General features: G+C 57.8%; 6 protein-coding genes across 6 annotated transcripts; 3 read left to right on the forward strand and 3 right to left on the reverse strand.

The window, feature by feature from the left end:
• Positions 1-852: 852 nt before the first annotated feature.
• On the forward strand, positions 853-1,879 carry BXZ73DRAFT_78648 (uncharacterized protein; the record flags this gene model as incomplete). The annotated part of the gene is made up of 2 exons (XM_048022909.1): positions 853-1,114; positions 1,527-1,879. The coding sequence occupies 2 exons, from the start codon at positions 853-855 to the stop codon at positions 1,877-1,879; spliced, it is 615 nt and encodes a 204-aa protein (XP_047876301.1).
• An 8,088-nt stretch (positions 1,880-9,967) lies between these two features.
• On the reverse strand, positions 9,968-11,967 carry BXZ73DRAFT_102801 (uncharacterized protein; the record flags this gene model as incomplete). The annotated part of the gene is made up of 3 exons (XM_048015367.1): positions 9,968-10,306; positions 11,595-11,824; positions 11,883-11,967. The coding sequence occupies 3 exons, from the start codon at positions 11,965-11,967 to the stop codon at positions 9,968-9,970; spliced, it is 654 nt and encodes a 217-aa protein (XP_047876302.1).
• A 3,040-nt stretch (positions 11,968-15,007) lies between these two features.
• On the reverse strand, positions 15,008-16,664 carry BXZ73DRAFT_78650 (uncharacterized protein; the record flags this gene model as incomplete). Its single annotated transcript, XM_048022910.1, has 8 exons — positions 15,008-15,238; positions 15,411-15,445; positions 15,532-15,745; positions 15,824-15,851; positions 15,997-16,115; positions 16,151-16,335; positions 16,392-16,541; positions 16,595-16,664. The coding sequence occupies 8 exons, from the start codon at positions 16,662-16,664 to the stop codon at positions 15,008-15,010; spliced, it is 1,032 nt and encodes a 343-aa protein (XP_047876303.1).
• Positions 16,665-19,283: 2,619 nt separating this feature from the next.
• Positions 19,284-21,339, forward strand: BXZ73DRAFT_102804 (uncharacterized protein; the record flags this gene model as incomplete). Its single annotated transcript, XM_048015368.1, has 4 exons — positions 19,284-19,571; positions 19,954-20,097; positions 20,726-21,242; positions 21,308-21,339. The coding sequence occupies 4 exons, from the start codon at positions 19,284-19,286 to the stop codon at positions 21,337-21,339; spliced, it is 981 nt and encodes a 326-aa protein (XP_047876304.1).
• Positions 21,340-23,405: 2,066 nt separating this feature from the next.
• On the reverse strand, positions 23,406-24,055 carry BXZ73DRAFT_102805 (uncharacterized protein; the record flags this gene model as incomplete). The annotated part of the gene is made up of 3 exons (XM_048015369.1): positions 23,406-23,570; positions 23,606-23,913; positions 23,971-24,055. The coding sequence occupies 3 exons, from the start codon at positions 24,053-24,055 to the stop codon at positions 23,406-23,408; spliced, it is 558 nt and encodes a 185-aa protein (XP_047876305.1).
• Positions 24,056-25,805: 1,750 nt separating this feature from the next.
• On the forward strand, positions 25,806-26,184 carry BXZ73DRAFT_102806 (uncharacterized protein; the record flags this gene model as incomplete). The annotated part of the gene is made up of 2 exons (XM_048015370.1): positions 25,806-26,041; positions 26,100-26,184. 2 exons carry the CDS (start codon positions 25,806-25,808, stop codon positions 26,182-26,184), a joined length of 321 nt encoding a protein of 106 aa, XP_047876306.1.
• Positions 26,185-26,380: the final 196 nt, after the last annotated feature.

The following is a 26,380-nucleotide window of genomic DNA, read 5'->3' on the forward strand; positions in this document are numbered from 1 at the left end:
ACCGCGGACAGGTTGTAACCGCGACACGGGCGACACGGTTGTAACCGCTGTATGGTTACAACCATACCACGGTTACAACCGCGACAACCTTTGTATGAGTGCAACCATACTTACAACCGAAGCACGGTTGGACCCATACGAAGCGCACTCGTGTACATACCTCATTGCACTAATTCTCATACCCAGCCCCTTACCGTAGGTTAGCCACTCCTATGGAGCACAAGTGTGCCCTGCAACACCGATCACTGGTGCAGCCGCGAGCCCCGTACAACGAGAGAAAGCGACGGGACAGCCAAAATATCATCACAAACCGTGAAGCAACAAGAAAAGTGATCGTCGTTATAAGGATACTAATACATAATAGTCATAAAGTTGATGTCATAGTCTATACACATATACAGGGAAGCAAGGATTCATGGTGTAGTGGTTGGGCGCACCGTTGGCGCTTTCGCAGTGTAAGGTCAATGGTTCGATTCCTGAGGGCAGTGATCATTTTGACTTCCAGAAAACGGGTTACAGCTCCTTCGAATAATTATCTATCATTGTAGGTAGTACTTCTACACTAGTATAGTTACAACCATGGTACGGTTGCAACTGTGCCCTGGTTGCAACCATGGGCCTTACAGGGGGTTGGTTGCAACCCTGGCACTGCGATGTATGCCGTGCTAATATTCGTGATAGAAGCGATGTGGCTCCTGGGCACCGCGCGCGCGAACCTCGTCTTCTTTCCCCAACCTGAAGACGTTCCTGGACTCGGCTATGCTATCCTGTCTCACACATGGGGAGAACAAGAAGAAACGTTTCAAAAGGTTCAAAAGCTGAACGAAGAATCCAACAGCACCCTCTCCCCAGATGAACAGCGTCCCTTGCCCCGAGCTGAGCTCCAATCTCTCATCTCCAAGGCAGTCTCTGAAGAAGCAGCGGCTTTCCAAAACGAGCGGCTCTCTCTCATTTCTGAGGCAGTCTCAAAGGAATCTGCGGCTCGCGAAGATGCTCTCTGCTATCGAGTGGAATCCCGGATCATGCAGACTCTCGGGTTGCCTCCTCCTCGCCATACCGAGTCCTCTCCCGTCGTCCGCGATCGCGCCGAAGGGAATCACGGAGAGTGACATCAGTATTTCCCAAAATCTCTGAAAACCTCTGTGGAGAGGTTTAAGATGCTTTGAGATGCTTTGAGATGCTTTGAGGTGTTTTGAGAGATTCAGAATTCCTCTCACTTTGACTCTTCGTTGAGACATTGTGTGAGAGATCTCAGATGGGAGAGAAAAAGAAGGAGTCTAAGATAGCATCATTTTACAGATCAAATTGTCGGGAAGTTCAGGACGAGCACGCAGTTCACACTCTTTAGAGGGGAGGAACAAAATAGCTGAATTTCCGCAACCACTACCAGTACATATGTACACTAAATACACCACTATCGAGTCCCTGCACAGCTCCGTGCGGCCGATTGCCGTGGGGTGGTGTGCTCGCCGAAGGACTTGCGCGAGTGTCTGCGTGAGTCTGAAGAGCGTGTTTCCCGTGGGCAGGTTCGAGACACACGTACACGTGGAGCGCAGGGAACGCGAGGGTGACGACACGGGCAACGTGGGCGACTCGCGGGCAACGTGAGGGCGAAACGGGCGACACTGGCAAAATGGGCGGGCAACGCGACGTGGGCAACAACGCGGGCGACGCGAGGGTGAAACGGGTGACACTGGCAAAATGGACTTGGCGGGTGAGGTTAGCGATGTGGCAAGGTGGACGATGCGCGAGGAGCGGGCGCAACGCGGACGACGCGGCCAAGTGGGTGACGCGGGGCTCTGGCAAGACGTGCAAGAGCGAGGTGGGTGATACAGGCCACATGCGCAAGGTGGGCGAGGTCGTAAGGCGGAAAGAGTGAGACGGGCAAGGCAGGGAGGGGGGCGAGGTGAGTTAGGTGAGTGAGGTGGGGTGGGCAACGCAGGCGTGACGTACATACCCCGGGGAGTCGAAGTTCATGGCCAGCTCGGTGTCTTGATCCCGTGTAAGTGAAAGCCTTGTCAGCGCGCACCCCAGCTGGATGAACATGAAATGCACTCACGCGGGCGCACGGTGGACCTTCTGACGCTTGAGCCGACCTCGGAGGAGTACTGGGATAAGACGGAGAGATAGTCGAAGGATCCCGGGCAGCGTGGCGCCAGGCCCTGGGCGTCGATGAAAACCTCCGGCTGAACGTCCTCAACCCGGGGAAGGTGTTGGCGGGGGCGTAGAAAGCTGGGGAGGGAGCGGACGCCACGGGCTGAGCAGGAGCGGCGCGGAGCTAGTACACCCCCTTGTCAGTGTCCCATGCGACCAAGTAAGACGACAAGTTCTACGCACCTTTCGACACAGCGAGCGGACCACCCAGAATGCTCTCACCCTTCGCACGGAGCGTGACAAGGGTGTGGATAGGGGTGGACGAGGACGAGGACGGACGAGGCTGCGCAGCGCGCTGGCAGAGTCCGCGTGGGTCGAGGCTGAGATTCCCACGCCAGGCGCTGCCAGCGCATACGCGTCGCCTGTGCACTTCAATGCTCATCGACATCCTCCTCATCCTCCCCTTCTACGCCTCCTATCCTCCCGCCTTCATGCTTGTCTCTTCCACACGTCGTCTCTAAGCCCGCTCGAGCCCGCTCGCTACCTCACCAACCGCCACTGATCCACGTCCGCATGCTCGAGCAGGAGAAAGAACTCTGGCAGATTGAGGAGTTCCACCGACCACAGCGCGCTCTGTAACTGCGCCTCCGCCCGGGACGTGTTCCACCACGACTTCTACACCCCTGCGCTCTCCGACAACCACCACCTCGACGGTCAGGGCCAAGGATCGCCGCGCCACAGACACGATATATGTGAGTCGATCTATCTTAACATCTTTTATTTACCCCCTTTTCCCCACCCTATGCCATCCCCACTTCTTCTTCGCTGCCAATTCCCCGTTGTACCATCCCGCCGTCACCAGATTACGCGTTGAGCCTGACCCTCCGCCCGCACTGTTGAACATTGGATATCGAACATACGTACATTAGGACAGTTTACGCATCCACATGGACTCTGTGAGAGACTTCCCATAGTTCCATATGTCACTTCACTGCCTTGTAGTTCCTTATCTCTTCCATTCCGTTCTTCTACGCTTCTCTCTTTGTTCCCTTGTTCCACTTACGGACTTTCTTTGTCTTGAGCGCACAGCCCGCACAGCATCGTATCCATCTTCTGTCCGGTCTGACCTCTGCGCCAATTATGTCTTCCCATCACTGCTTACGTATGCTACTCCTGGACAGTATATAGGGAGGACTCTGGCTCGCACTGCTCTTCAGTCGTTCTATCACTGACTGAGGAGTAAGTCTGTTCACACTACTATGCGCTCCTTACATATGCTTACTCTATCTGTAGTCGCTCCTCTTCGTGTGTTACAGGTAGAACTTATGCTCTCAATACAGTCGTTCTATCACTGACTGAGGATCGCTCCTCTTCGTGTGTTACAGTCGGTCCCTGCCTTATTCAGAGTTCATCAGGTTATGAGCCCTGCGCTCTAGCTTGCTTACGTTGAGCAACGCGCGCTTCACCTTTCGCCAACGATTCAAGATCTCCCCATCGACTACTCGTGGACGGTTTCGGTCGGACATAGCTTTGGGTTTTACCCTCGCAGTCCTCTTCCTCCGTCTTCACCTCTACCCTCCACAAGGCCTTCCGACAGGCTTTCGTAGCGAGGTTGCCCCAACGGGTGCTCATTCTCCACGAGTAGGGGATATCGTTCTCAACATCGCGCTTCTCTGTACCTTCAACCGACTTAGCCGTGGCATCAGATCACTCAGACGACTCCTCCACTGAGCCTGTCTTCAACGAGAACACTCCTCCGAGTGATCTTCATTGCTACCGCTGTTTTCACGTATTCGACACACGAGACCAGGAAGATTGTCACTGGGACGAAGAAGAAGAAGATCTTTACGCTTGCGGCTTCCAACCGTGTCCTAACCGTCATCGGGATATCAACGCGCCAGCAAACTTTGGTCACAGACCTGCTAATCTACGCGTACCAGGACGACTTGTCGCTCCTGATTATCCGCAGCATCCTTCTCATCTTCTCTCGCTCCCCGCGCTTCCTGCGTCAACTTCGGTCACTGCGCCAGGTTCTCCACTTCCCTCGGCCGCAGCAACCGGACCTCCTCCCTCTCCTATCTCCTCACACCACTCTTCGCTCGAAGTCGAGCAAGTCCTTGAAGCAGACGTCACCCCAGACGCTCCGCTCTACGGTTCATTCATCTACGGTCCCCTCGAATTTATCCATCGTCGTTCATACTCCCTCTCCGCCTTCACCCACTCTTGTCCCTCTAGACGATACCCTCGAGATCCTCTACACGCTACCACTCATGGAACTGTCCCCGTCGCAAAGGGTTCGGTGCTCAAGGGTCGCGATGGATACAAGCAGTGGGCGCACGACATGGAAGGGATGTGCCTCATGCTGTCCTGCTGGGAAATTACCGCCACTCCTTCACTCGACCCTGCACCTGCTGCCACGAAGTCACTGCTCTTGCTGCTGGAAGCAGCGTGAATCGAAGGCACGAGGCCTGATCGTCAAACAGGTCTCGATCGAGGTCAAGGAGGCGCATCTCACCGGCAAGACCTCTGCGAACGCAATGTGGGAGGCTCTCAAAGCGGCTTACGACAAGTCGGACGCTGCGTCGAGCTTCGCCCTCTTCGAGGAACTCATCAATCAGGACCGTTTCGACGAGAACAAGGACCTCGCCGACCAAATCTCGACCTATAACGCCAAGTTCGACCGCATCGACCCACCATCGCGAAATACGGTGACGGTCAACGGCCTTCATGTGCATGGGCAAGCTCCCGGTCTCCTATCGCGCCATCGTCACGACTATTCTTGCGACTTACGAGTCCAAGAACATCACCGTCGACAACGTCATCTCGCAGGTTCGCTCTGAGCAGACCTTGCGCAAGACATCGATCGGCAACGGCGAGGAGTCCTCAGCAAGGTCACCAAGACCAAGCCCAAGCCCCGTGGTCCCTGCGCTCACTGCAAAGGGAAGAACCACGACGAATCTCACTGCTGGCAGAAGCATCCCGAGCTCAAGCCGCAGGGGAAACGTCAGGGCAACGGCAAAGGCAAAGGCAGAGATAATGGTGGTGGTGGAAATTCCGGACATTCGCATAACGTTTCGGCTCAGACTGTCAATGTACTTGTAGCGTCGGACGCCTCGTCCGCGTCGAATGAGATCTCTGCTGCTTGGTACAACGCGGGTAACACCGCTAAGCGTGATTCTCACTTCGCAGTCTGGTGCATGGATTCGGGTGCTTCGCGTCACGTATCGGCATACAAGCATGACTTCTCCTCCTACACTCAATACCGTGAGCCCAAGATCTTTCATACGGCTCAGGAAGGAGATGCTGGTATCGTCCGCGCACTCGGAGAAGGAACGGTTATTGCTCGAATTGATCTCAACGGCAACCACGTCAAAGTTGAGTTTAAGAACGTGTATACATCCCCAACGCGGGTACTCGTCTCTTCTCAACTGGTGCCATCGAGAACGCCGGAAATCTCATCATTCAGGGGAATGGGAAAATGGTCATTTTCGATCCTCGCGTCACAGACGCATCCTTCTCACACGCTGGCTTGACTTTCCCTGGTGCAATGCGTCTTGAGGCTCTGTTTAATCCGATCAACAACCTCTATCAGCTGCCCACGGATATCATGAATGGCAAAGTCGTCCAACCCGTCCAACCTGCAGAACCTCAACCCGCGGCTCAGTCGTCGTCGTCTACCGTCGACTGGGAACTCATCCACAACCGCTGGGGTCACTGTTCTAAGGAAGCGATCAAAAAGCTCCCTAAGGCAGTCAAAGGTGTTGACGACATCGGTCCTGCTCCTCCCCCGTCTACTGTTTGCGATGGTTGCGCCAAAGGCAAAATGACGCGCAAACCACACCCTCTATCACCGAAGCGTGCAGAAGCCCCGGGCGACATGATCCACACTGATCTAGTCGGCCCACTGCCCACTTCTATCGGCGGATATACGTACTTCGTAACATACCTTGATGACTTCTCTGGTGCTGGTCGAATCTACTACCTTAAGGCGAAATCGGAACAGACGAAAGCTTTCCGAGCCTACTACGCCTGGGTATCGACACAGACTGGTCGCAAAATCAAGAAGGTACGATCCGATCGAGGGGGTGAATATACCGCAACAGAGTTCCAAGAACTTCTTCGCGAACTTGGGATTGAGCACGACATGACCATGCCAGGAACGCCGCAGCAAAACGGTCGTGCCGAACGCTGGAACCGAACTATCATGGACAAGGCCCTGTGTATGCTTCACTTCGCAGGTCTGTCTCACGGTTTCTGGCAATGTGCGGTCGACACTGCGGTGCATATCTACAACCGTCAGCCAATGCGTCGTCTAAAATGGAAGTGCCCAATCACGGCATGGAACGGAGTCGTCCCAGACTGTTCCCACTTCCGCGTTTTCGGCTGCAAAGCAGTCGTACATGTGCAAAGGGACAAACGCGACAACAAACTCGAGCCTAAGGCACTCGAAGTTGTGTTTGTTGGTTACGAGGGTTCCAAGGGTTATCGTTTCTGGAACCGCTCTACCCGCTCCATCATGGTCTCTAGCGATGTGGACTTTGATGAGAACGTCTTCCCTGCACGTGAAAATCCCACCGGCCGTCGTCGAGTAACCCCTGACGATTCACCGTTCCCGGACATCCCTGAGGAGAGCCTAACGACGAACCAGTCGAGCTCATACCTCCTCCTCCAACTCCTCCTCCGGAACCTGCTATGGTCCCACACCCTCCTCAAGCTCCACCCAATGCCGAGCCTGAACCAGAGCGCGAAGCTCCGTCTCCGCCTCCTGTCGTACCAGGTGCACCGCCACGTGCTCCTAACCACCGTCGCAACCGTCATCCTACTGTTGAAGAAGTACCTGATGTCGATGCTGGTCCTCCACCCCAACCTCAGCGCCCTCAGCGTCATGGTGCAGGACAGAATCCGCGTCGTAACAGGGACAACTTCTACGGTGACGAACCGCCTGCACGCGTCGACGCCAGGACACGACGAGACGGACAGCTACGTACAGCTGAAGAGCGCGAGTACTTCGATCTGCTCAACACTATCATCAATCACGCTGCGCGCAAGAAAGGCATTCCTCAGTCCTACCGCGAAGCGCATAACTCTCCTATGAGTGATGAATGGTTCAAGGCTGAAGCTTCAGAGTACAATTCGTTGATGGAAAACCGAACCTGGGTGCTCGTACCTCGCCCCAAGGGTCGTAACGTCATCGGTGCCGCTGGGTGTATGACATCAAGCACGATGGTCGAGTCAAGGCTCGCCTCGTAGCTAAGGGCTATACGCAGAACTGGGGAGAAGACTACTTCGAGATCTTTTCGCCTGTGTCAAGGAACGAGTCGACCCGCTTCGCATTCGCGCACGCCGCGCTCGAAGACTGGGATATCGACGCCATGGACGTCAAAACCGCGTTCCTCAACGGCGATCTCGACGAGGAGATCTACATGGAGCAGCCGGAAGGATGGGTTGAAACTGGCAAAGAGGACTACGTCTGTCTGCTGAAGAAGGCCATCTACGGTCTGAAACAAGCCTCTCGCCAGTGGAACCTCAAAATCCACGACTCGCTCGTCAAATTGGGATTTGTCCGCACGTACTCAGATGCCGGAGTCTACGTTTATCGTCGACAAGGGGGTGTTCCAGGCGAAGTCACGCTGATTGTTCTATATGTCGACGATCTACTCGTCATGGGCAATTCACGCACGCGCATTGACTTCGTCAAGGACTCTCTCAGCAAGCAGTACAAGATGACTGATCTAGGACCGGTGCAACGATTCCTCGGTACTCGCATTCGTCGCGATCGCGTCAAACGCATCCTCGACATTGACCAGGAAGAGTACATCGACGCCGTCCTCGAAAAGTTCAACATGTCTGACTGCAACGCTGTATCCACTCCTCTCCCCGCTGGTTGCGTCCTCGTCGCTCGACAGGATGAAGCACCTGCAACTCTTCGTCGGGAGTACCAGAGCCTCATTGGCAGCCTTCTTTACGCCATGCTCGGTACTCGTCCAGACATTTCCTACGCCGTCACGCGTCTCTCCAAATACAATGCCAATCCGTCTGAAGATCACATGCGTTACGCCCGCTACGTCCTTCGCTACCTCCGTGGTACCTCGCACTATCGTCTTCGTTACGATGGAAAGGATGGCGCCGGCATGATCGCGTACTCGGACTCGGACTGGGGAGAAGACCGCGATGACAGGAAGTCGACAACCGGCTTCGTTTTCCTGATGGCAGGAGGTGCACTCTCCTGGGTCTCTCGCAGACAACGCACAGTATCCCTCTCCTCCACCGAAGGGGAATACATGTCCGCGTCAGACGCTTGCCGTCAGATGAAGTGGCTTCGCACTTTCGGCCGTGAAGTTGGTGACGATATGTCGAGTCCTACGCCGCTCTGTATGGACAACCAGGGATCGATTTTCCTCTCTGAAAACCCTGCTGTTGACCGTCGCACGAAGCACATCGACATCCGCTACCACTTCATTCGCGAATACATCGAGGAAGGCGAAGTTACTCTCTTTCACGTTCCTTCTGCGGAGCAGCTAGCGGACTCGCTTACGAAGTCAGTTCCTCTTTCGATACTCAAGTACTTCTGCGAGCACGTTGGTTTAGTTTCATCCGCGTCTTGAACGAGGGGGTGTGTTGAACATTGGATATCGAACATACGTACATTAGGACAGTTTACGCATCCACATGGACTCTGTGAGAGACTTCCCATAGTTCCATATGTCACTTCACTGCCTTGTAGTTCCTTATCTCTTCCATTCCGTTCTTCTACGCTTCTCTCTTTGTTCCCTTGTTCCACTTACGGACTTTCTTTGTCTTGAGCGCACAGCCCGCACAGCATCGTATCCATCTTCTGTCCGGTCTGACCTCTGCGCCAATTATGTCTTCCCATCACTGCTTACGTATGCTACTCCTGGACAGTATATAGGGAGGACTCTGGCTCGCACTGCTCTTCAGTCGTTCTATCACTGACTGAGGAGTAAGTCTGTTCACACTACTATGCGCTCCTTACATATGCTTACTCTATCTGTAGTCGCTCCTCTTCGTGTGTTACAGGTAGAACTTATGCTCTCAATACAGTTGTTCTATCACTGACTGAGGATCGCTCCTCTTCGTGTGTTACAGTCGGTCCCTGCCTTATTCAGAGTTCATCACGCACGTGCACCACCAGTTACAGTATTGACTTGTCAAGCCTGAGGCCTGAGGACGAGCAACGCTACACGGTGAGCAGCTCTCCGCTCCCTGTTGCACCAATTGAGAGACTGACGATCATGACACCTACGTCGCCCGCTTTCCCCACCTTCCCATTGTTGCTGCCTCGCCCTTGTCAACCAAGTCGGGCCACATCGCGCTCGTATCATGCTATTCACCACCTCGCCTGCACCGCTACGTTGTTTGCATCGACCGCGTCGCCCACGCGTGTCGCCTGGTCGCCCATGCGCCTCGCCTGTGTCACCCACTCGCCCGCGTCACTCACCTCGCCCACATCTTCTCCCTCGCTCTTCGTGCTCATCTCCGCTTGCACGAGCCATGGCGCTCCCCCCGAACATGCCCGTTTTCCTGCCCACTCCCGCTCGGCAGATGGCGGGACTCCAAGCCACATCGCTGCCTCCGTGGGCTTCCTCGGCGCCAGCGCGGCCCCTGATTGAGCGCAGCGTCGACGAGGAGCCGTGGCTGCCCGTGCGTCGCCCACGGGTGCGAGCGCCCCGCTGACGAACGTGACGAGATGGGGCTGCCCTCTCAGCTCCAGCAGCTCGACGACCGTGAACGCCCCTCCGCCTCCCGCGCCCACGATCGCATCTTCCGACTCGCCCGTGTCGACGCGGAGCCCGCACAGCTTCACGAACGCGTTGTCCTGCTGGCCGAGGTACTCGATTAGGCCGTCGCTCGTTCACCTTGCGCGGTCGCTGGAGCGGTACATCATCAGCCTGGGCTCCGAGAACGGGTCGGGCACGAAGGCGGCGGCGGTGAGGTCGGGGCGCCCAAGGTATCTGCGCCCGACTTGGTTGCCCGAGAGGCAGAGCTCGCCGACGGGGACACGGGTGTCTGGGCGGCGGGGATCGATGATGTACGCTCGGGTGTCCCCGTACGGGCTGCCGATGACGCCCGCAGGGACGTTGGTGTCCGAGGCGAAGGTCATCCCTGCGCAGCTGACCGTGACTTCGGTGGGACCGTGGCTGCGCGTGCTCGTTTGGACGTACGGAGTGACGACCGCCTGCCACCGCTCGCGCTGCACAGTGTGGAGTGCGTGCCATGTGCGGTTTGGATTTCGCTGACGCACGCTGCCGTCTATAGTACCACCTCGAGCTCGAGGCGATGTTATTGTAGTTCATCATAATATATCTCATTCACACAATTCAAAGCTTGTCATGGCCCTCTATTTCTCGTGTGCCATTGTCCAAACCAGTCATCTAAACTTTCTTAGATTCGCCTGAGATGTCTGATCACCTCTCACCGATCTGAAACTTCTCACATAAAATGTGAGAGAGATTTGAGAGGTTCAGAAATAATGGGAATTACTGATGCGAGACGTGTACCCGGACTATCAATGCAGATGGCGGGGGGATCGCTGCCGTCCCAGGCGAGACGGCACCGTTGGACGCGGTTCGCAGCGTGAATGGACATCGCGGCCTCCTGCGTTGCTGGCCGGGTAGTGGTGGAGCTCAAGAGATCGTCGTGCGACAAGGACGGCGACGAGCACTGGTCCATTCCAGTCGCAGTCACACGCGTGTGTGTGACGTAACGTGCCTCAAAGCTCGATCGAGCTCCGAGTGTACATGACCGCGTCGTGCTTCGGTCGGATGCCTTCCTAGTCTGTTGAAAAGGGAATACACGGGAGATGGCCGATGCTGAGCGCCGATAGATGAGGCGTCGAAGTACAGGGACAGGCCGGGGAGCCGGCACGGACCAAAGCGTAGATGCAGAGCAGTCGGGTGAAAGCGTCGAAAGCGCCGGCAATGGTGCTTTGTTGAAAAACTGAAGCCAGGTGAATCGGAAGGACCTTAATGCGCCTAAGTACCACTTGGACGTGCAGAGGAAAGCCTGACGGGGCCAACCGTTAGAATTTGCTCAGCGACGAGGTTACTCGTCCGAGCCTGACAGAACGAGCGAATCAGCAAGAAGAAACCGGCAGCCAATTCACGAGAACGCACCGCAGAATCCTGTTTCAGCTACTCTCGCCCTCGCCTTCGTCCCCTCTTCCAGACGATCCCCTCCGCTGATCCGACGGGTTCACCAGCCTCCCGCCACCTCGCCTTCTTTGCCGATGGCTCCGTCCCGGGGAGGTTCTCCGAACATGACTTCCGCATCGACGTCCGCCGCGTCCGTGCCCCGGGTCGCAAACGGCACAAAGACGCGCTTCGACACCTCGCGCGGGGCCGCGCGGCACTTCGAGCAATCCATCGTCCTCCGTGTTCATCAGAGGATCGCCCGCACCCGCACCGTCCAGAACGCTGGGTAGTGCTCCCGGTCGCAAAGCGTCTCGGCGAGCCGATCGATCACCGAGGAGGACCACGTACGGTCGAGGTCGATGGCCCAGTAGGTGTCTCGAGCTTGAGCGTCTCGAGGGCGGGATGAGGGGCGGGCGTGCTGGAGAATTGGTCGGCGAGGAGGACGGGGAGTGCGTCGGTGAGGGTCCTGCGACACCAGGAGCGTATGGGACGTGACTCGGGCCCGCCGTAGATGACGGCGAGGGTGCGTAGGCGCGGACAGCCGGTGAGGGCGCCCAAGGAACGACGAGTGTTTTGATCTGGGAGTAGAGCACGTCAATAACGAAACAAGGGGTCCGGAAACGATGGGGTGAATACGTGTGGTATCATCAAGAGTGGGCCGGTCTTCGGGAGAATAACTGAGGAGGATGGAGAGGTGCTCGAGGTTGGGCGTGGATGCCATTCCACGGTCGACGAACACCGGGGTACATGTGAATGTGCATGTCCAACGTCACCAAGACGTCCCGCGAGACGACACCGTGGCCAACGAGCAGGTCAAGCAAGTCGCCGAGGTCGATGCAATGCACCTCTGCTGCCTTTCGCATACGCGCTGTGATCGAATTCGGTGACGAGATGACGGAGACCACCGCCAGGGGTATGTCCCACCGTAACGAGCCCATTACCACGCCACTGAGACGGAGTGTGTCAAGAGAGGGGTATCCGTTTAGGAGGGTGGTGACCAAGAGTTTGGGGGAAATTACGGAAGGCACTGAGGAGGGGATTGAGGTCTGGATCGCCATTGCTGGCAGACTAGTCACTAGAGCACAGTTGTGGAGGGTGGGTGAAGCGGAACAGCGTTGATGATGGGATGAGATCGCACAGCTAGGGTGGCAGTCTGGATGACATCGTGGAGGAGAAGGACAGCCAGTGCGAGGTGAAAATCGTCGCCAGGGACGGTCCGGGTATCGCGGGCCGCATGTCGTGCCCGGAAGCGCCAGTGGCCGCGCCGACCGCGTACGCGCGGTGTAGACCGCGAGAGCACACAGAAGGCGTTGCGGTTGGTTCACATGCATCGCGCCCTGACGGTTCCATCCGTTGTGGTGGCGCGGTTGTCCTGTGACATCCGCGGACGGATAGCGAAGGGTGCGCGAGGCAGAATAGACGAGATGCATGAAGTCGAGGGTGACGAACGCGGACCGCGCAGGCGTTAGCCTGGTCGAAGGTGTTGTGTTCGTCCGTCTGCGCCGTACGGTGACAGCGCGAGCACACCCATTTCTTGCTGTCAAAGTCGTGTACAGGACATAGGGAGATCGTAAGCTGCACGAGCGCGAGGGTTTGCGTCAAAAACTTTGCACAGCCATCAGCGACGCCGAGACGCAGGACTCTGGCGCGTCTTGTTCTCCCCTCACCACCACCACCACCACCACCACCGCCGCCGCCGCCTCTCGACATCCTTCAGGTTCTTCAGACTCTCCTAGGCTCATCTCCCACTTTCCTTCAAGCCCGTACTCAACATCCCCTCTTCGTCGTCAACCGATTCCGGCCCCCACTCCGACGGAACCCCTCATCAGGTCGCCGTTCCTCCACCCGCCCGCCACGGTGTTTCGTTCCCCGCCTACCGCTCTCTTCCATTGACCTAGACGGCTCAAAAAGAAGTCTTCCGATGGGAAACGTGGAGCAGGAGTTTGGTGCAGTGGGAGGACACGCGCTAGCGGTATGTGTTACACATGTAGCACCCATTTTCTCGCAATACACGCGTTTCCCGATGAACATATCCTCGTTCATCATTCCGTACCCTTTCTACTTGCTTCTTGAGGCTTCTTGCGATCTTCGCTGGCTCACCCCGCGCGGGAATTCTGTCGTTCTCTCGTTCTGGAAGAACTCGCTACACGTCAACGGTACTTAGCGAGCAGACGCCATTGGTGCGCGAGCCCCTGTTTTTGCGAGTTCTCAGTCGGAGCGTATCAGTTCGTTTCAATCTCAGCGTAGATCCGTATGGATGAGCGTGGGTGCCGCCCCCAAGCGTGGTGTCTAGAGCAGAAGGCTCTTGGTTGCATGTAAACCACTCCATCCATCGTCCTCTGACCTCTGACGCAGCTCCCAGACTGATGGTAGCACGAATCTACCTAGCAGGCTCGCTGGTGATCTCTGCTCATCGGGTGACGAAGATCGCATTCGGGGCCTCAAACGATGTTCGCCGCCTTGAACATGCCTGCTTTCGAGCGCAATCCGACGAATCTGGAACGGCATTCCGTGATCACGCTTCCTGGTGCGCAGTACTATCCCGTCCGTCTGCGCGGGATGTTCATCCTGGTTCCGGCGTTCACATAGAAAGAGCTGCTCGCGGATCGCAATCCTAGGGCCTACGCATACCACGGATCTAATCGCCAGATCTACGTGTAGCATGCCCCTGTACGCCGTCGTCTCATCCAGGCAGACTACGGAAAAGTGCGTCCTCCCTCTGCTTCTGAACACATGCCGACACTTGCTAACAATGTTTCGCAGGGGAACTCCGTTCGTCCGCATACTGCAGTCGAGCAGCGTGGCGCACAGTACCCATCTGCGCCTGCGAAACAACACTGATCCGACAAAAGATCGACCATGATTCGTACGCATACTACTCCGCCTGCAAGGTCACGCAAGTAATCAAGCGTCGTGTTTTCTTTCCCTCGGTAGCCCATTCTCTTCGCGACACCACTCCGGCACGTCAAAGCACTTTCATCCGGGATTGAGTCTGCCACTCGTAACTACCTTGCCCGAGCCCCGCCCACCATGCCAGTCATCCCAACACCTTATTCGGGTCTCCAGCTCGATGAAGACACCCGCCCCTCTCCGTACATACCCGACTCGATGTGCGCGCGTCGGTCGCGCTCACTGACGGTGGAAAGCGCCACCTCTTCCTCCTCTCGACGGAACGTGAGGGAGTTCGTGCACGACTTTCGCGCACGTCTCCTCCGTGCCTCAATCACCTTGCCAGCCGCCCTAGTCGACCCGGACGTCAAACTCCCCGACGCGGCCGTGTTACCCCGCGGGCTGCGTACCGTGTTTGAAGACGGGTACCACAAGCGCCGTCTTCCACGAGACACGCGTGGATTCGAAGCGACGGCCACCGCGTCCCGTCCGTTCAAGCATTCCCGCGCAGCCATCCGCCCCCGCCCCCGCCCTCGCCCCCGCTTGTCCTTCGGGCACATTCAGCACTCGCGCTCTCCCGCGCGCGAGCTACGAAACCCCAATCGATTATCCCCGCAAACCAAACCACCGGCGACCAAGGCGCAGGAGAAGGACGCGGGGCGGGCGACACAGCCATCCGTGTCTTCGCATTGACGAAATGCGAGGGCGGGGACTGCAGGCGCACGCTCGATCCGACAAACGATCCCAAATCGACCGACTCGTCGAACCGGTCCAAGTCTTCCGCGCTTTGCCGCCCGAGCCGCGGTCGGACTCGTGCGCTTTTCCCCTCATGCGCGAGCAGGAGCGTCCGCCGACCGGCTCCGTGAGCGTCCTCAGTGCCAAGACCTCGAAGAGCCGGACCGAGCGCGTTTTGCTCTTTCAGTCAAAGTACATCTTCGCCTATTCCCCGCGGCAGAAAAGAGCAGGAAGGTGAAGATCTCAGACTCGTAAGTGCTCCGACTTCGTACGCCCGCGGTCTGGCGTGTCGGCTGATCGACCTCTTCCTGTCCAGTCTCCAAGCAGCACGCCGAAGGCGTACTCCGCCCCAAAGACTCCCGCTCGGTCTAGGACCTCCGGGCGCGCGAACGCGCGATTCAGTCACGCACCACCGACCGGAGAAACCCAATTCATACATCTATGTAGTACAAGTCCGTCCTGATACAAAACATGCGAATCCCTACACCCCGAACCCCATCCGCTCGTGCTCGTGCCACGCGAGCGAGCTCGGAGACGCACCGGCGTCCCGCCCTTCGTCGCGCTCCACGGAGAGTCTGCGGAGAGTCCGCGTCGGCATCCTCTTCCCCTTCCTCTCTGTCGTACACACACTCGCGCGCGCGCGCGCGCGACGAACGCTCACCTGGAACGCAGTCGAGGCTGATGTGCGCCTCCAAGTTGTCCGTCGTCGTCGTGCGCTCGATCGTGACCGCGATGCCGTGCGCGCGGCGCGGCCGGGGCGGCGCGGAGAGGCGCGAGAGGCGCGAGAGCTCGATGTCGAGCTGGCTGCGGGTGATGTCGCCGGAGGAGGAGTGGATGGTCAACGCGCGGCGCGGGTTGAGGATGAGCCGTGATCCCTGGAGGGAGTGGGCGCGGTCAGCTCGTCAGATCGTGAAGACGACCTCAGGGGAGGGGACGGGGGTGAAGAGGCTCACGGCGAAGGAAAGGACGACGAGAAGCCATCTGCGAATGCAGGGTGAGGTGACGGTCAAGCACCGCCAGAAAAGGAGGAGCGCACGTGTAGCATATGCCTGTGAGGGTAGACCGGACGAGCTTGTAGAGCGTCATGTTGATGAGCATGACAACGGAAATGAGGGTGTACGCTCACGTCCCGTTGGCGACGAACTGTTGCATGACGGGGCCTTTGCCCCAGCCTTGGCGGACGGCGTCGATGAACTTTCCGATCGTGAGCACGAAGAGCACAGTCTCGAACGCGAGCGAGATGATCTTGGCGTAGACGTCAGAAGGCGGCTCAGACAGACGGCGAACGACGGAGCGCACCAAAAGTACTGGAAGACGGGCGGGCTGGAGGTGACGTAGCACTCGTCGTTGTATGTTAGCCGTGGGGTCACTACTGCGAGGATGTAGCAGAGTGACGCGAGCTCGGCCAAGAAGAGCGCGCCAAGCGAGTAAACCAAAATGCAGTTCCTGTTGTATAGCGCCAAGACTGCAGAAGGGCATATTCAGTACTATCGATGCCTAGACAGGAAGGATGAGACACACCGCATGTGATAAGAATGACATCGACGGTGGTGACGATGAGCTGGAGGAGGACGCCTTGGACGATCTGCCACTGGCCGCATTGGGCGAGCGTGAAGAAGAGTCTGGTGGTGCCGTTAACGTTGATGGCAAGGAGTGCGCTGAAGAAACGCGCTTGAAAATGAGTACGCGAAGCCCGTGAAGGAGACGACCGGGGTCGTACTGACCACGAGACATCAGGGAAGCCGCGTCGACGCGGGGCACCGGTAGCTCCGGAGGCAGGGTACCTCGGTGCATCGGAATGTTGGTCGTCGTTGGAGGAGGGATGGAACGTGCTGGCTGGGATGGTGCACGGCTCGTCAACACGATGTTCGAGAGTTGGTACTAAATGGATGCGTGCCGAGACGATGACGTGGCGGATGGGAAGGTGTCGCGGACAAAGAGAGCCAGACCAGCAGAGCACCTGGTCTTTCTTCCAGACGAGACGCTTGCGCGCACGGTCCGTTCAATGCCAGGTACCGTGTTGGAGACCGAGGCGGGCGAGCGCCGCAGGCTTGTGTGGGAGCTGTAGCAGGGCAGGGTCAACAAATATTTCTAGTGCCGGATGCGGCACTCACCTCGAAACGGTTGGAAATGGTCCGGGAGAATAAGAGCGCGGACTAAAACGGGTGTGGGTCCACAGGAAGGGATGAGATACGAAACAGAGGCTTCGTTGAACAGAGTGCGGGCAGGAGACGAGCGGGCAGACTAGAACGAGATGGCGAGGATGCCGCGAGGTGAGTGGACAAAGCACGGCGTGAGCGTTTGCAGACAGAGGACGGCCGCTTGAGGGCAAGCATCGCGAGTTGCTGGCTGTACGCGCCCTGTCGAGAACGGTGTTTGATTGCGACGTGGGCGCGTGGGCGCAATGGCGGTCTAGAGCGGGCGAGCAGGCGAGCGGTGCAGTCCGTGAGAGGACGAGAGGAGGGATTGCACGCTTGCATTCCCGCAGGACGTAACCAGTTGGGCCTGCATCCAGCCGGCCTCCATGAGCACTTGGTCTGGTACGTGAACGGATGAGTACGCAGGCTGAGATGAACGTCGAAGAAGGAGACACTGAAGCTGTACCTTTGCATGAAGAGTAGACGTCAGGGAAGACGTGCCGCCCGGGCTCCGACCTGGTACTGCGGGGAGCCATGGCCTGATTCTGCGCGTCGCCAATGTGCTCGCGCGCTCCTCCACACACTTCCGACGGGCGAATTACGTTGACAAGGGTGTCTCCCGGAGTGCGGAGGAGGAAGAATGGAGGGTGCTGGCTGGGATCGTGCACGGCTCGTCGCGCGATGTTTGAGAGCTGGTACGGGGGCCAGCGCGGATTGCGGGCGGAAAGCGCACTGGTTCAGGCTCGCGCGATGACGTGGTGAATGGGGACCGCTGGCGGACAACGCGCGTGCGTGGGCACGCGGTCCGCCAGTAGAGCAACTGGTCTTCATTCTTGACAAGATACGTGCGCGTACAGTGTGTCTAATGCTCGGTAGCCTGTTGGTGGCTGTCGGTCAAAGAGTGAGCAGTGGGCACCGAGGAACAGGTCAGGCAGGCTGTGCACCCCCGAGCCCTGGCGTGGGGCAGCGCGGAGGGCGGGCAGAAGACGGGCGGCAGGACGCGAGCGGCGGCGCAGGCATGGAGGGCGCGAAAGGCAGGTATAGCAAGCGTGAGGCGGGCGTGAAAGCGGGATCGAGCGCGGGAGAGAAGCGGGAGGGAAGATGTAGGCATTGAGGACGAACAGCGGCATGGAGTGCAGGACGACGAGGGCCGTCGTTGCTGGCTGTATGCGCCCGGCGAGAACTGCATTGGCTAGTGGGCCGTTGAGAGCGGAGATGCGCGCGATCGTGACAGGCGGCGAGCGACGAGAGCAAACACGTTCTGATCACGCGCTTGCTGAGCCCGGCGATTCTCGGCATATTCCGGGCCGACAATATCCGCGCGTCCAGAGCTTGCTCGCTCGACGAGCAGCACGAAGAGCCTGGCTCGAACTCGTGCTCGACATTCCAACACACCGACTCATGGCCAGCCTCTCCAGGGATGTCGAAGACCGCGGCCTCGTTCTGCTCCTCGCTCTAGCGGCGTTGTTCTCCGGCTTGGCGACTGCCGCTTCATGATGCTTGGGGATGCGCAACTTCTGACCTATTTATCTCAGGGGTGTTCATCTCCGCTCAAACCATGGTCGTCCGAGGCTGTGTGGGCGGAGAGATCTAGAGCATCGCCCATGTCCTTCCTGGAGACGGCGTTGAGCTGCCATCCGATCCCGGCTTCGCACCTGGGAGCTCGCATACAGTGCCGATTCGCACACACTGTACACTAGGTCATTGATAACGAGCGCGGCTGAGACACTCACAGTTGCTGAAGTCTCCTCCTGCGATCCAAGCATCGGCGAACATCTTGGTATCGGACCACATCATGTGCCGCTCTGCCAAATGGCGAACACGCACGATACCTGTCAGAGTTTGACACGTTCCAAGTGGCAGGGAAGGACGTCATCTCCGCATTCGTTTCTCAGGAGAAGTATCGGAGGCGCTCCAACGCTATCGCGTGCGTATTCCGCATGGTGCACCGTGCGGTGGGCGTATGAGACCGGGTCGCCCTCGCATCAACTTGGCCTCTTCTGCCTCGCCCTCAACCCATCCGACGCCTCCTCCCGTCTATCTTGCGTCTCCTCCCAGCCATCGACACTCATTGTGATATCAGAGTGACGACCGCAAAACCAACCCACTGTCGCGGATACCCTCATCGTACGTGCGCTCTTCCGATGATGTGTATCGCATTTTCTCATGCTCCACAAGTGTCTGTACTCCTCCAGCGAATCGTACACCTCAACTCGCACCCGGTATTAGTGCCTACCCTTGCGTGACACCCGTGCTAATATCCGTGATAGAAGCGATGTGGCTCCTGGGCACTGCGCGTGCGAACCTCGTCTTCTTTCCCCAACCCGAAAAGGTTCCTGGAGGCTATGCCATCCTGTCCCACACCTGGCTCAAGGAGGAGGAAGGAGAGGAGGAGACGTTCCAAAAGGTTCAAAGGCTGAACGTAGAAGCCAACAGCCCCTTCTCCCCGGAAGAACAGCGTCCCTTTCTCCGAGCTGAGCTCCGATCTCTCATCTCCCAGGCAGTCTCTGAAGAAGCCGCGGTTCACCGCGACGAGCTCCGCTCTCTCGTCTCCCAGGCAGAAGTGACTCGCAGAGATCTGGAAGATGCTCTCCATCGAGCGGAATCCCGGATCATGCAGAACCTCGAATTGCCACCGTACCTACGCACCCCTTGCAGTACTAGACCTCCCCCGTCGTCCACGATCGCACTGAAGAGAATCGCAGGGATAGTCGATCATCAGGTAATAAATGCGATCCCGGTTAGTGAAATTACGGCCATTTTTCCTCCTCAACACTGACACATGAGACCCAAGACGCTCCACAGATTCAGATCCACGTGCTCCTGCGATACCGCTTTCCCCTACTCCTGTACCCGTCCAAGGACGTGCTGAGCCACACCGGTCGTCACCACCATGGTTCAACCCACGCGATCGCCTCACTCCAAAGGTTCGATCATTCCTTCAGCTCGCCGAACAGCATGGGCACAAGTACGCTTGGGTCGACACATGCTGTATCAACAAGGAGAGCAGTTCCGAGCTCTCGGAAGGCATCAATTCCATGTTCCGGTACTACGCCCTCTCCACCATCTGTTACGTCTACCTCAGCGACGTGAATACTCAGACACTGATTCAGACAAGATGTGGGTCGCCTTCCAAACAGTCGCTGGCACAAGCGGGGCTGGACTCTCCAAGAGCTGATCGCGTCCCGCATCCTCGTGTTCTATTCCAAGGAGTGGATATGTCTGGGCACCAAGTACGAGCTCGCCATCGCCTGGAAGAAGCAACCCAGATCTCCGAGGCGGTCCTCCGCTTCGAGCGCCCGTTTACCGACGAGACCATCGCGACGCGCATCTCCTGGGCGGCACGTCGGGACACCACGAGGCCGGAAGATGCGGCCTACAGCCTCTTGGGCTTTTCGGGGTCAACATGCCGACGCTGTACGGCGAAGGGCGGCATGCATTCTGCCGGCTCCTCATGGAGATCTCAAAGACCTCGCGGGATCCTTCGATTTTTCTCTTGGGGGAACAACTTTGGAATATGCACGACTTGGATCGTCTCAAATTTTGCCTCCTGCGAAATCCCCAAAGCCAAACCCGTCGTCATCTTCTCCCCCTTCAGCCTTCGCGCGACCTTCGTTCTGTGTTCTACGACCCAAGTGCACGATCTCAGACAGGAAAAAATGGGGTACGCTGGTATGGATATCATTCTACGCTGTGCTACATTGACGACCATTTTAGCACGACTCTACTGCAAGCGTGATCGCAGAACTCCATGCTCCCACATTCTCCATGTCACCAGATGGGATCGAGCTCCGCGCGGCCGTTCTGCCTCTGGATGATACGAATAGATTCCTCCTCGTCGACTTGTTCTGCAGAGATCCCGACGGGCCCGTCTTCCTCTTGCTTGAAAGGGTGGACGACGGGAGGTCCAACGATGGCGCCGCTCCGCTCTACCAGCCCGAGGAGCAATGTCCTGTCGTGTGCCAGATGACAAAACCAAGCACGGCCATCGCCTCACATGGCTGGATGATGACAGACCTGCGCGTTGTAGCCCTCCCGCCGTATACCGGTGACCTCTCCGAGTGCAAAACCGCAGGGATGGAGAGGCTTAAACGCTTCTGCGAAACCACCACTACCGGCTCCCCCTTTCACCTTGCCTTTCGCGACTTCCTCTGGCTCACGGACCACTATTTCGTCTTCTCCGACAAAACAAGCACCCTGCCGTCGCCTTCTTCCACCGACGCCATCTCCCTTTGTTTCGGACTCTTGTCGACGTCAACAAGGTTGACTGTCGTTGTTGGAACATGCTCCCACGTCGAGTCCCCCATCGACAACCACCTCCGCTCATCTAGGCCAGCCTCGCTGTCATCTCAAACTGCGACGAATACGCCAGGTCCAGATTTACCGCGCCGACAACACTTCTGCGTCCTTCGTCTTTTCAGAGGCGATGAAGCAACCTCCGCCGCCGAGGATGCGCATTCGTGCGAGACAGATCATATCGACTTGGACGGACCATGGCCAGTGCAGCGCCGAGCGCCGAAACCGTTTTGGGATGTCGTGTTATCGTTCTCCCCTAGTCCGTTTGGTAGAGAAACGCTGCAAGTGAGGGTGGAAGTACTGCGTTTATGATGTGACTTGCTGTATAGCTTCATGTTTGGTGGGACGAGATGTAGAGCACGACCTATTGAGAATATAACTGTGCGTCGTTCGTTCATATTTTAGAGAGCCAACCGACAGTAGCATCGCTCGTGGAACGGTCGTGACGATGCTGTTACGCGCTGATATGACGCCAACTCTGGGGTGTCGACAGCGGTGAGGGCGAGAGAGCGTAAGCGCGGAGCTCGGGAGATCGAGTGAGGTGAAAAAGAAGCAAGACACGACCGCGCGTGGAGGGCAAACACGAAGAGAGGCGGAGCGAACGAACGCGTGGCGCGCGAAGTGGACAAGGACGGGGGAACAGACGCGAGGAAGACGAGCTCGCGCACACGGGCGCTGGCGATATGATAAAGGATGCGAGGAGGTGGGCGTTGGCGTTGGCGTGTGCGGAGTCGAGGCGAAGGTGGATGAACACACCACACACGCGAGAATAGCCGGGAAGTGAACCATGAACCTAATTATATACGGCGCGCGGCGCGAGGACGTATCTAAGAGAAGAGACTGTACCGAACACAGTAAACAAGAACGTACAGATCTGAAGCAAAATGTGAGTCCTCGACACAGGAGACATTGCAGAAGAGGCGACAGAGAGCGTGGAGATGAACGGAGGGAGGCCGAGACAAGAAAATGGAGAGGAGACGAAGGGATGTGGGAACGCGTGGTATAAAGAAAATGTATCATGAGGCGACAAGAGAACGTACTACGAGTCCACGAGTGCAATCGCGAGTGGGAGAGAATGTCGCGCCGTGGGCGGTGCTCGTCTCGTGAGACGCGAAAGTAACGGTGAATGGAGTGATGACTCACCCCGATAGAGAAGAACGCAGTCTCGACCTCCAGGAGGAACAGCATTGATCCACCAGAAATATGCTGCGTATCGACAGGATCGTCGAATGCGCTCGGTCCTTCCCCGGCGTGACCTCGGCTCTCACGATGTAGAGGACGTCGACAGCGTCAGCGAAGTGCACGGGACCGTCGGCCTGGTCGAGGCGAGAGAAGACGAGAGGCGCGTGGGTGGCTGCAGTCACGGCGGGGTTATGTGGCCATTGGAAACGTTGAGGAGACGTGCACCCAGACTATCGATGCGTATGGCGGAGGGATTGCTGCCGTCCCAGGCGAGACGGCACTGGACGCGGTTCACGGCGTGAATGGACATCGCGGCCTCCTGCGTTGCTGGATGGCTAGTGGTCGATCTCAAGAGATCGTCGTGCGACAAGGACGGCGACGAGCACCAGTGGTCCGTTCCAGTCGCAGTCACACGCGTGTGTGTGATGTAACGTGCCTCAAAGCTCGATCGAGCTCCAAGTGTACATGACCGCGTCGCGCTTCAGTCGGATACCTTCCCAGTCTGTCGAAAAGGGCATACACGGGAGATGGCCGATGCTGAGCGTCGATAGATGAGGCGTCGAAGTACAGGGACAGGCCAGAAAGCCGGCACGGAGGAAAGCGTAGATACAGAGCAGTCGGGTGAAAGCGTCGAAAGCGCTGGCAATGGTGCTTTCTCGCAAAACTGAAGGCAGGTGAGTCTGAATGACCTTAATGCGCCTAGGTACCACTTGGACATACAGAGGAAATCCTGACGGGGCCGACCGTTAGAATTTGCTCAGCGACGAGGTTACTCGTCCGAGCCTGACAGAACGAGGGAATCAGCAAGAAGAAACCGGCAGCCAATTCACGAGAACGCACCGCGGAATCCTGTTTCAGCTACTCTCGCCCTCGCCTTCGTCCCCTCTTCCAGACGATCCCCTCCGCTGATCCGACGGGTTCACCAGCCTCCCGCCACCTCGCCTTCTTTGTCGATCGCTCCGTTTCGGGGAGGTTCTCCGAACATGACTTCCGCATCGACGTCCGCCGCGTCCGTGCCCCGGGTCGCAAACGGCGCGAAGATGCGCTTCGACACCTCGCGCGGCACTTCGAGCAATCCATCGTCCTCCGCGTCTGTCAGAGGAGCGCCCGCACCCGTACAGTCCGGAACGCTGGGTAGTGCTCCCGGTCGCAAAGCGTCTCGGCGAGCCGATCGATCACCGAGGAGGACCACGCACGGTTGAGGTCAACGGCCCAGTAGGTGGTCTCGAGCTTGAGCGTCTCGAGGGCGGGATGAGGGGCGGGCGTGCTGGAGAATTGGTCGGCGAGGAGGACGGGGAGCGCATCGGTGAGGGTCCTGCGACACCAGGAGCGTATGGGACGTGACTCGGGCCCGCCATAGATGATGGCGAGGGTGCGTAGGCGCGGACAGCCGGTGAGGGCGCCCAAGGAACGACGAGTGTTTTGATCTGGGAGTAGAGCGCGTCAATAAGGAAACAAGGGTCCGGAAACGATGTCGTGCATACGTGTGGTATCATCAAAAGTGGGCTGGTCTTCGGGAGAATGACTGAGGAGGACGGAGAGGTGCTCGAGGTTGGGCGTGAATGCCATTCCACGGTCGACGAACACCGGGGTACATGTGCATGTGCATGTCCAACGTCACCAAGACGTCCCGCGAGACGGCACTGTGGCCAACGAGCAGGTCAAGCAAGTCGCCAAGGTCGATGCATACGAAGTATGTATCTCTGCTGCCTTCCGCATACGCGCTGTGATCGAATTCGGCGACGAAATGACGGAGACCGCCGCCGGGGGATCGTCAAGTATGTCCCGCCGTAACGAGCCCACTACCACGGCGCTGAGACGGAGTGTGTCAAGAGAGGGGTATCCGTTTAGGAGGGTGGTGACCAAGAGTTTGGGGGAAATTACGGAAGGCACTGAGGAGGGGATTGAGGTCTGGATGGCCATTGCCGGCAGACTAGTCACTAGAGCATGGTTGTGGAGGGTGGGTGAAGCGGAACAGCGTTGATGATGAGATGAGATCGCACAGCTAGGGTGGCAGTCTGGATGACATCGTGGAGGAGAAGGACAGCCAGTGCGAGATGAAAATCGTCGCCAGGGACGGTCCGGGTATCGCGGGCCGTATGTCGTGCACGCAAGCGCCAGTGGCGGCGCCGACCGCGAGAGCACACAGAAGGCGTTGTGGTTGGTTCACATGCGTCGCGCCCTGACGGTTCCACTCGCTGTGCTGACGCGTTTATCCCGTGGTATCCGCTGGCGGATATCGAAGGGTGCGCGAGGCGGAACAGACGAGAAGCACGGAGACGAGGACGAACATGGAGATGATCGCGCGAGCGTTCAAAGCCTGGTCGAAGGTGTAGTGTTCGTGCGTCTGCGCCGTACGGCGACAGCGCGTGCACACCCAGTTCTTGCTGTCAAAGTCGTGTACAGGACATAGGGAGATCGTAAGCTGCACGAGCGCGAGGGTGTGCGTCAAAAAACTTCGCACAGCCATCAGCGACGCCGAGACGCAGGACTCCGGCGCGTCTTGTTCTCCCACTACCACCACCGCCACCGCCACCGCCTCTCGACGTCCTTCATGTCCTTCAGCTCCTCTCCTAGGCTCATCTCCCACTTTCCTTCAAGCCCGTACTCAACATCCCCTCTTCGTCGTCAACCGATTCCGGCCCTCCCTCCACCGGAACGCCTCATCAGGTCGCCGCTCCTCCACCCGCCCGCCACGGTGTTTCGTTCCCCGCCTACCGCTCTCTCCCATGAACATAGACGGCTCAAACGGACGTCTTCCGCTGGGAAACGTGGGGCAGGAGTTTGGTGCGGTGGGAGCCCGGAGGACACGCGCTGCCGGTATGTGTTACATGTGTAGCACACATTTTCTCGCAATGTACGCGTTTCCCGATGAACATCTTCTCGTTCGTCATTCCGTACCCTTTCTATTTGCTTCTTGAGGCTTCTCGTGACGTCCGCAGGCTCACCCCGCGCGGGCATCCTTTCGTGCTCTCTTTCTGGAAGAACTCGCTACTATCGAGCGACTTCTTCGCGAGTGCGCAGATGCCGCTGGTGCGCGCGCCCCTGTTTTTACGAGTCCTCAGTCGGAGCATCCCAGCTCGTTTCACTCTCGGCGTGGATCCCTATGGATGAGCGTGGGTGCTGTCTTCAAGCGTGGTGTCTAGAGCAGAAGGCTCTTGGTTGTATGTAGCCCACTCCATCCATCGTCCTCCAACCTCTGACGCAGCCCCCAGACCGACGGTAGCACGGATCTATCTAGCAGGCTCGCTGGTGATCTCTGCTGATTAGGTGACGACGGTCGCGCTCGGGGCGTCAAATGGTGTACGCCGCCTTGAACATGCCTGCTTTCGAGGGCAATCCGACGAACATGGAACGGCACGGCGTGACTCTTCCTGGTGCGCAGTACTATCCCGTCCGTCTGCGCGGGACGTTCATCCTGGTTCCGGCGTTCAGATGGAAGAAGCGGCTCGCGGATCGCAGTCCTAGGGCCACGCATATCACAGATCCAATCGCCAGATCTACGTGTAGCATGCCCTTGTACGCCGTCGTCTCATCCAGCCACACTACGGAAAAGTGCGTTTTTTCCTCTGCTTCTGAACACATGCTGACACTTGCTAACAATGTTTCGCAGGGGAACTCCGTCCATCCGCATACGGCAGTCGAGCAGCGTGGCGCAGTGCGCACAGTACCCATCTGCGCCCGCGAAACAACGCTGATCCGACAAGAGATCGACCATGATTCGTACGCATACTACTCCGCCTGCAAGGTCACGCAAGTAATCAAGCGTCGTGTTTTCTTCCCCTCGGTAGCCCATTCTCTCCGCGACACCACTCCGACACGCCAAAGCGCTTTCATCCGGGATTCAGTCTGTCACTCGTAACTACCTTGCCCGCACCCCGCCCACCATGCCAG

Source organism: Epithele typhae (assembly GCF_022376455.1).
Source record: "Epithele typhae strain CBS 203.58 chromosome Unknown BXZ73scaffold_35, whole genome shotgun sequence".
Taxonomy (NCBI): Eukaryota; Fungi; Basidiomycota; class Agaricomycetes; order Polyporales; family Epitheliaceae; genus Epithele; species Epithele typhae.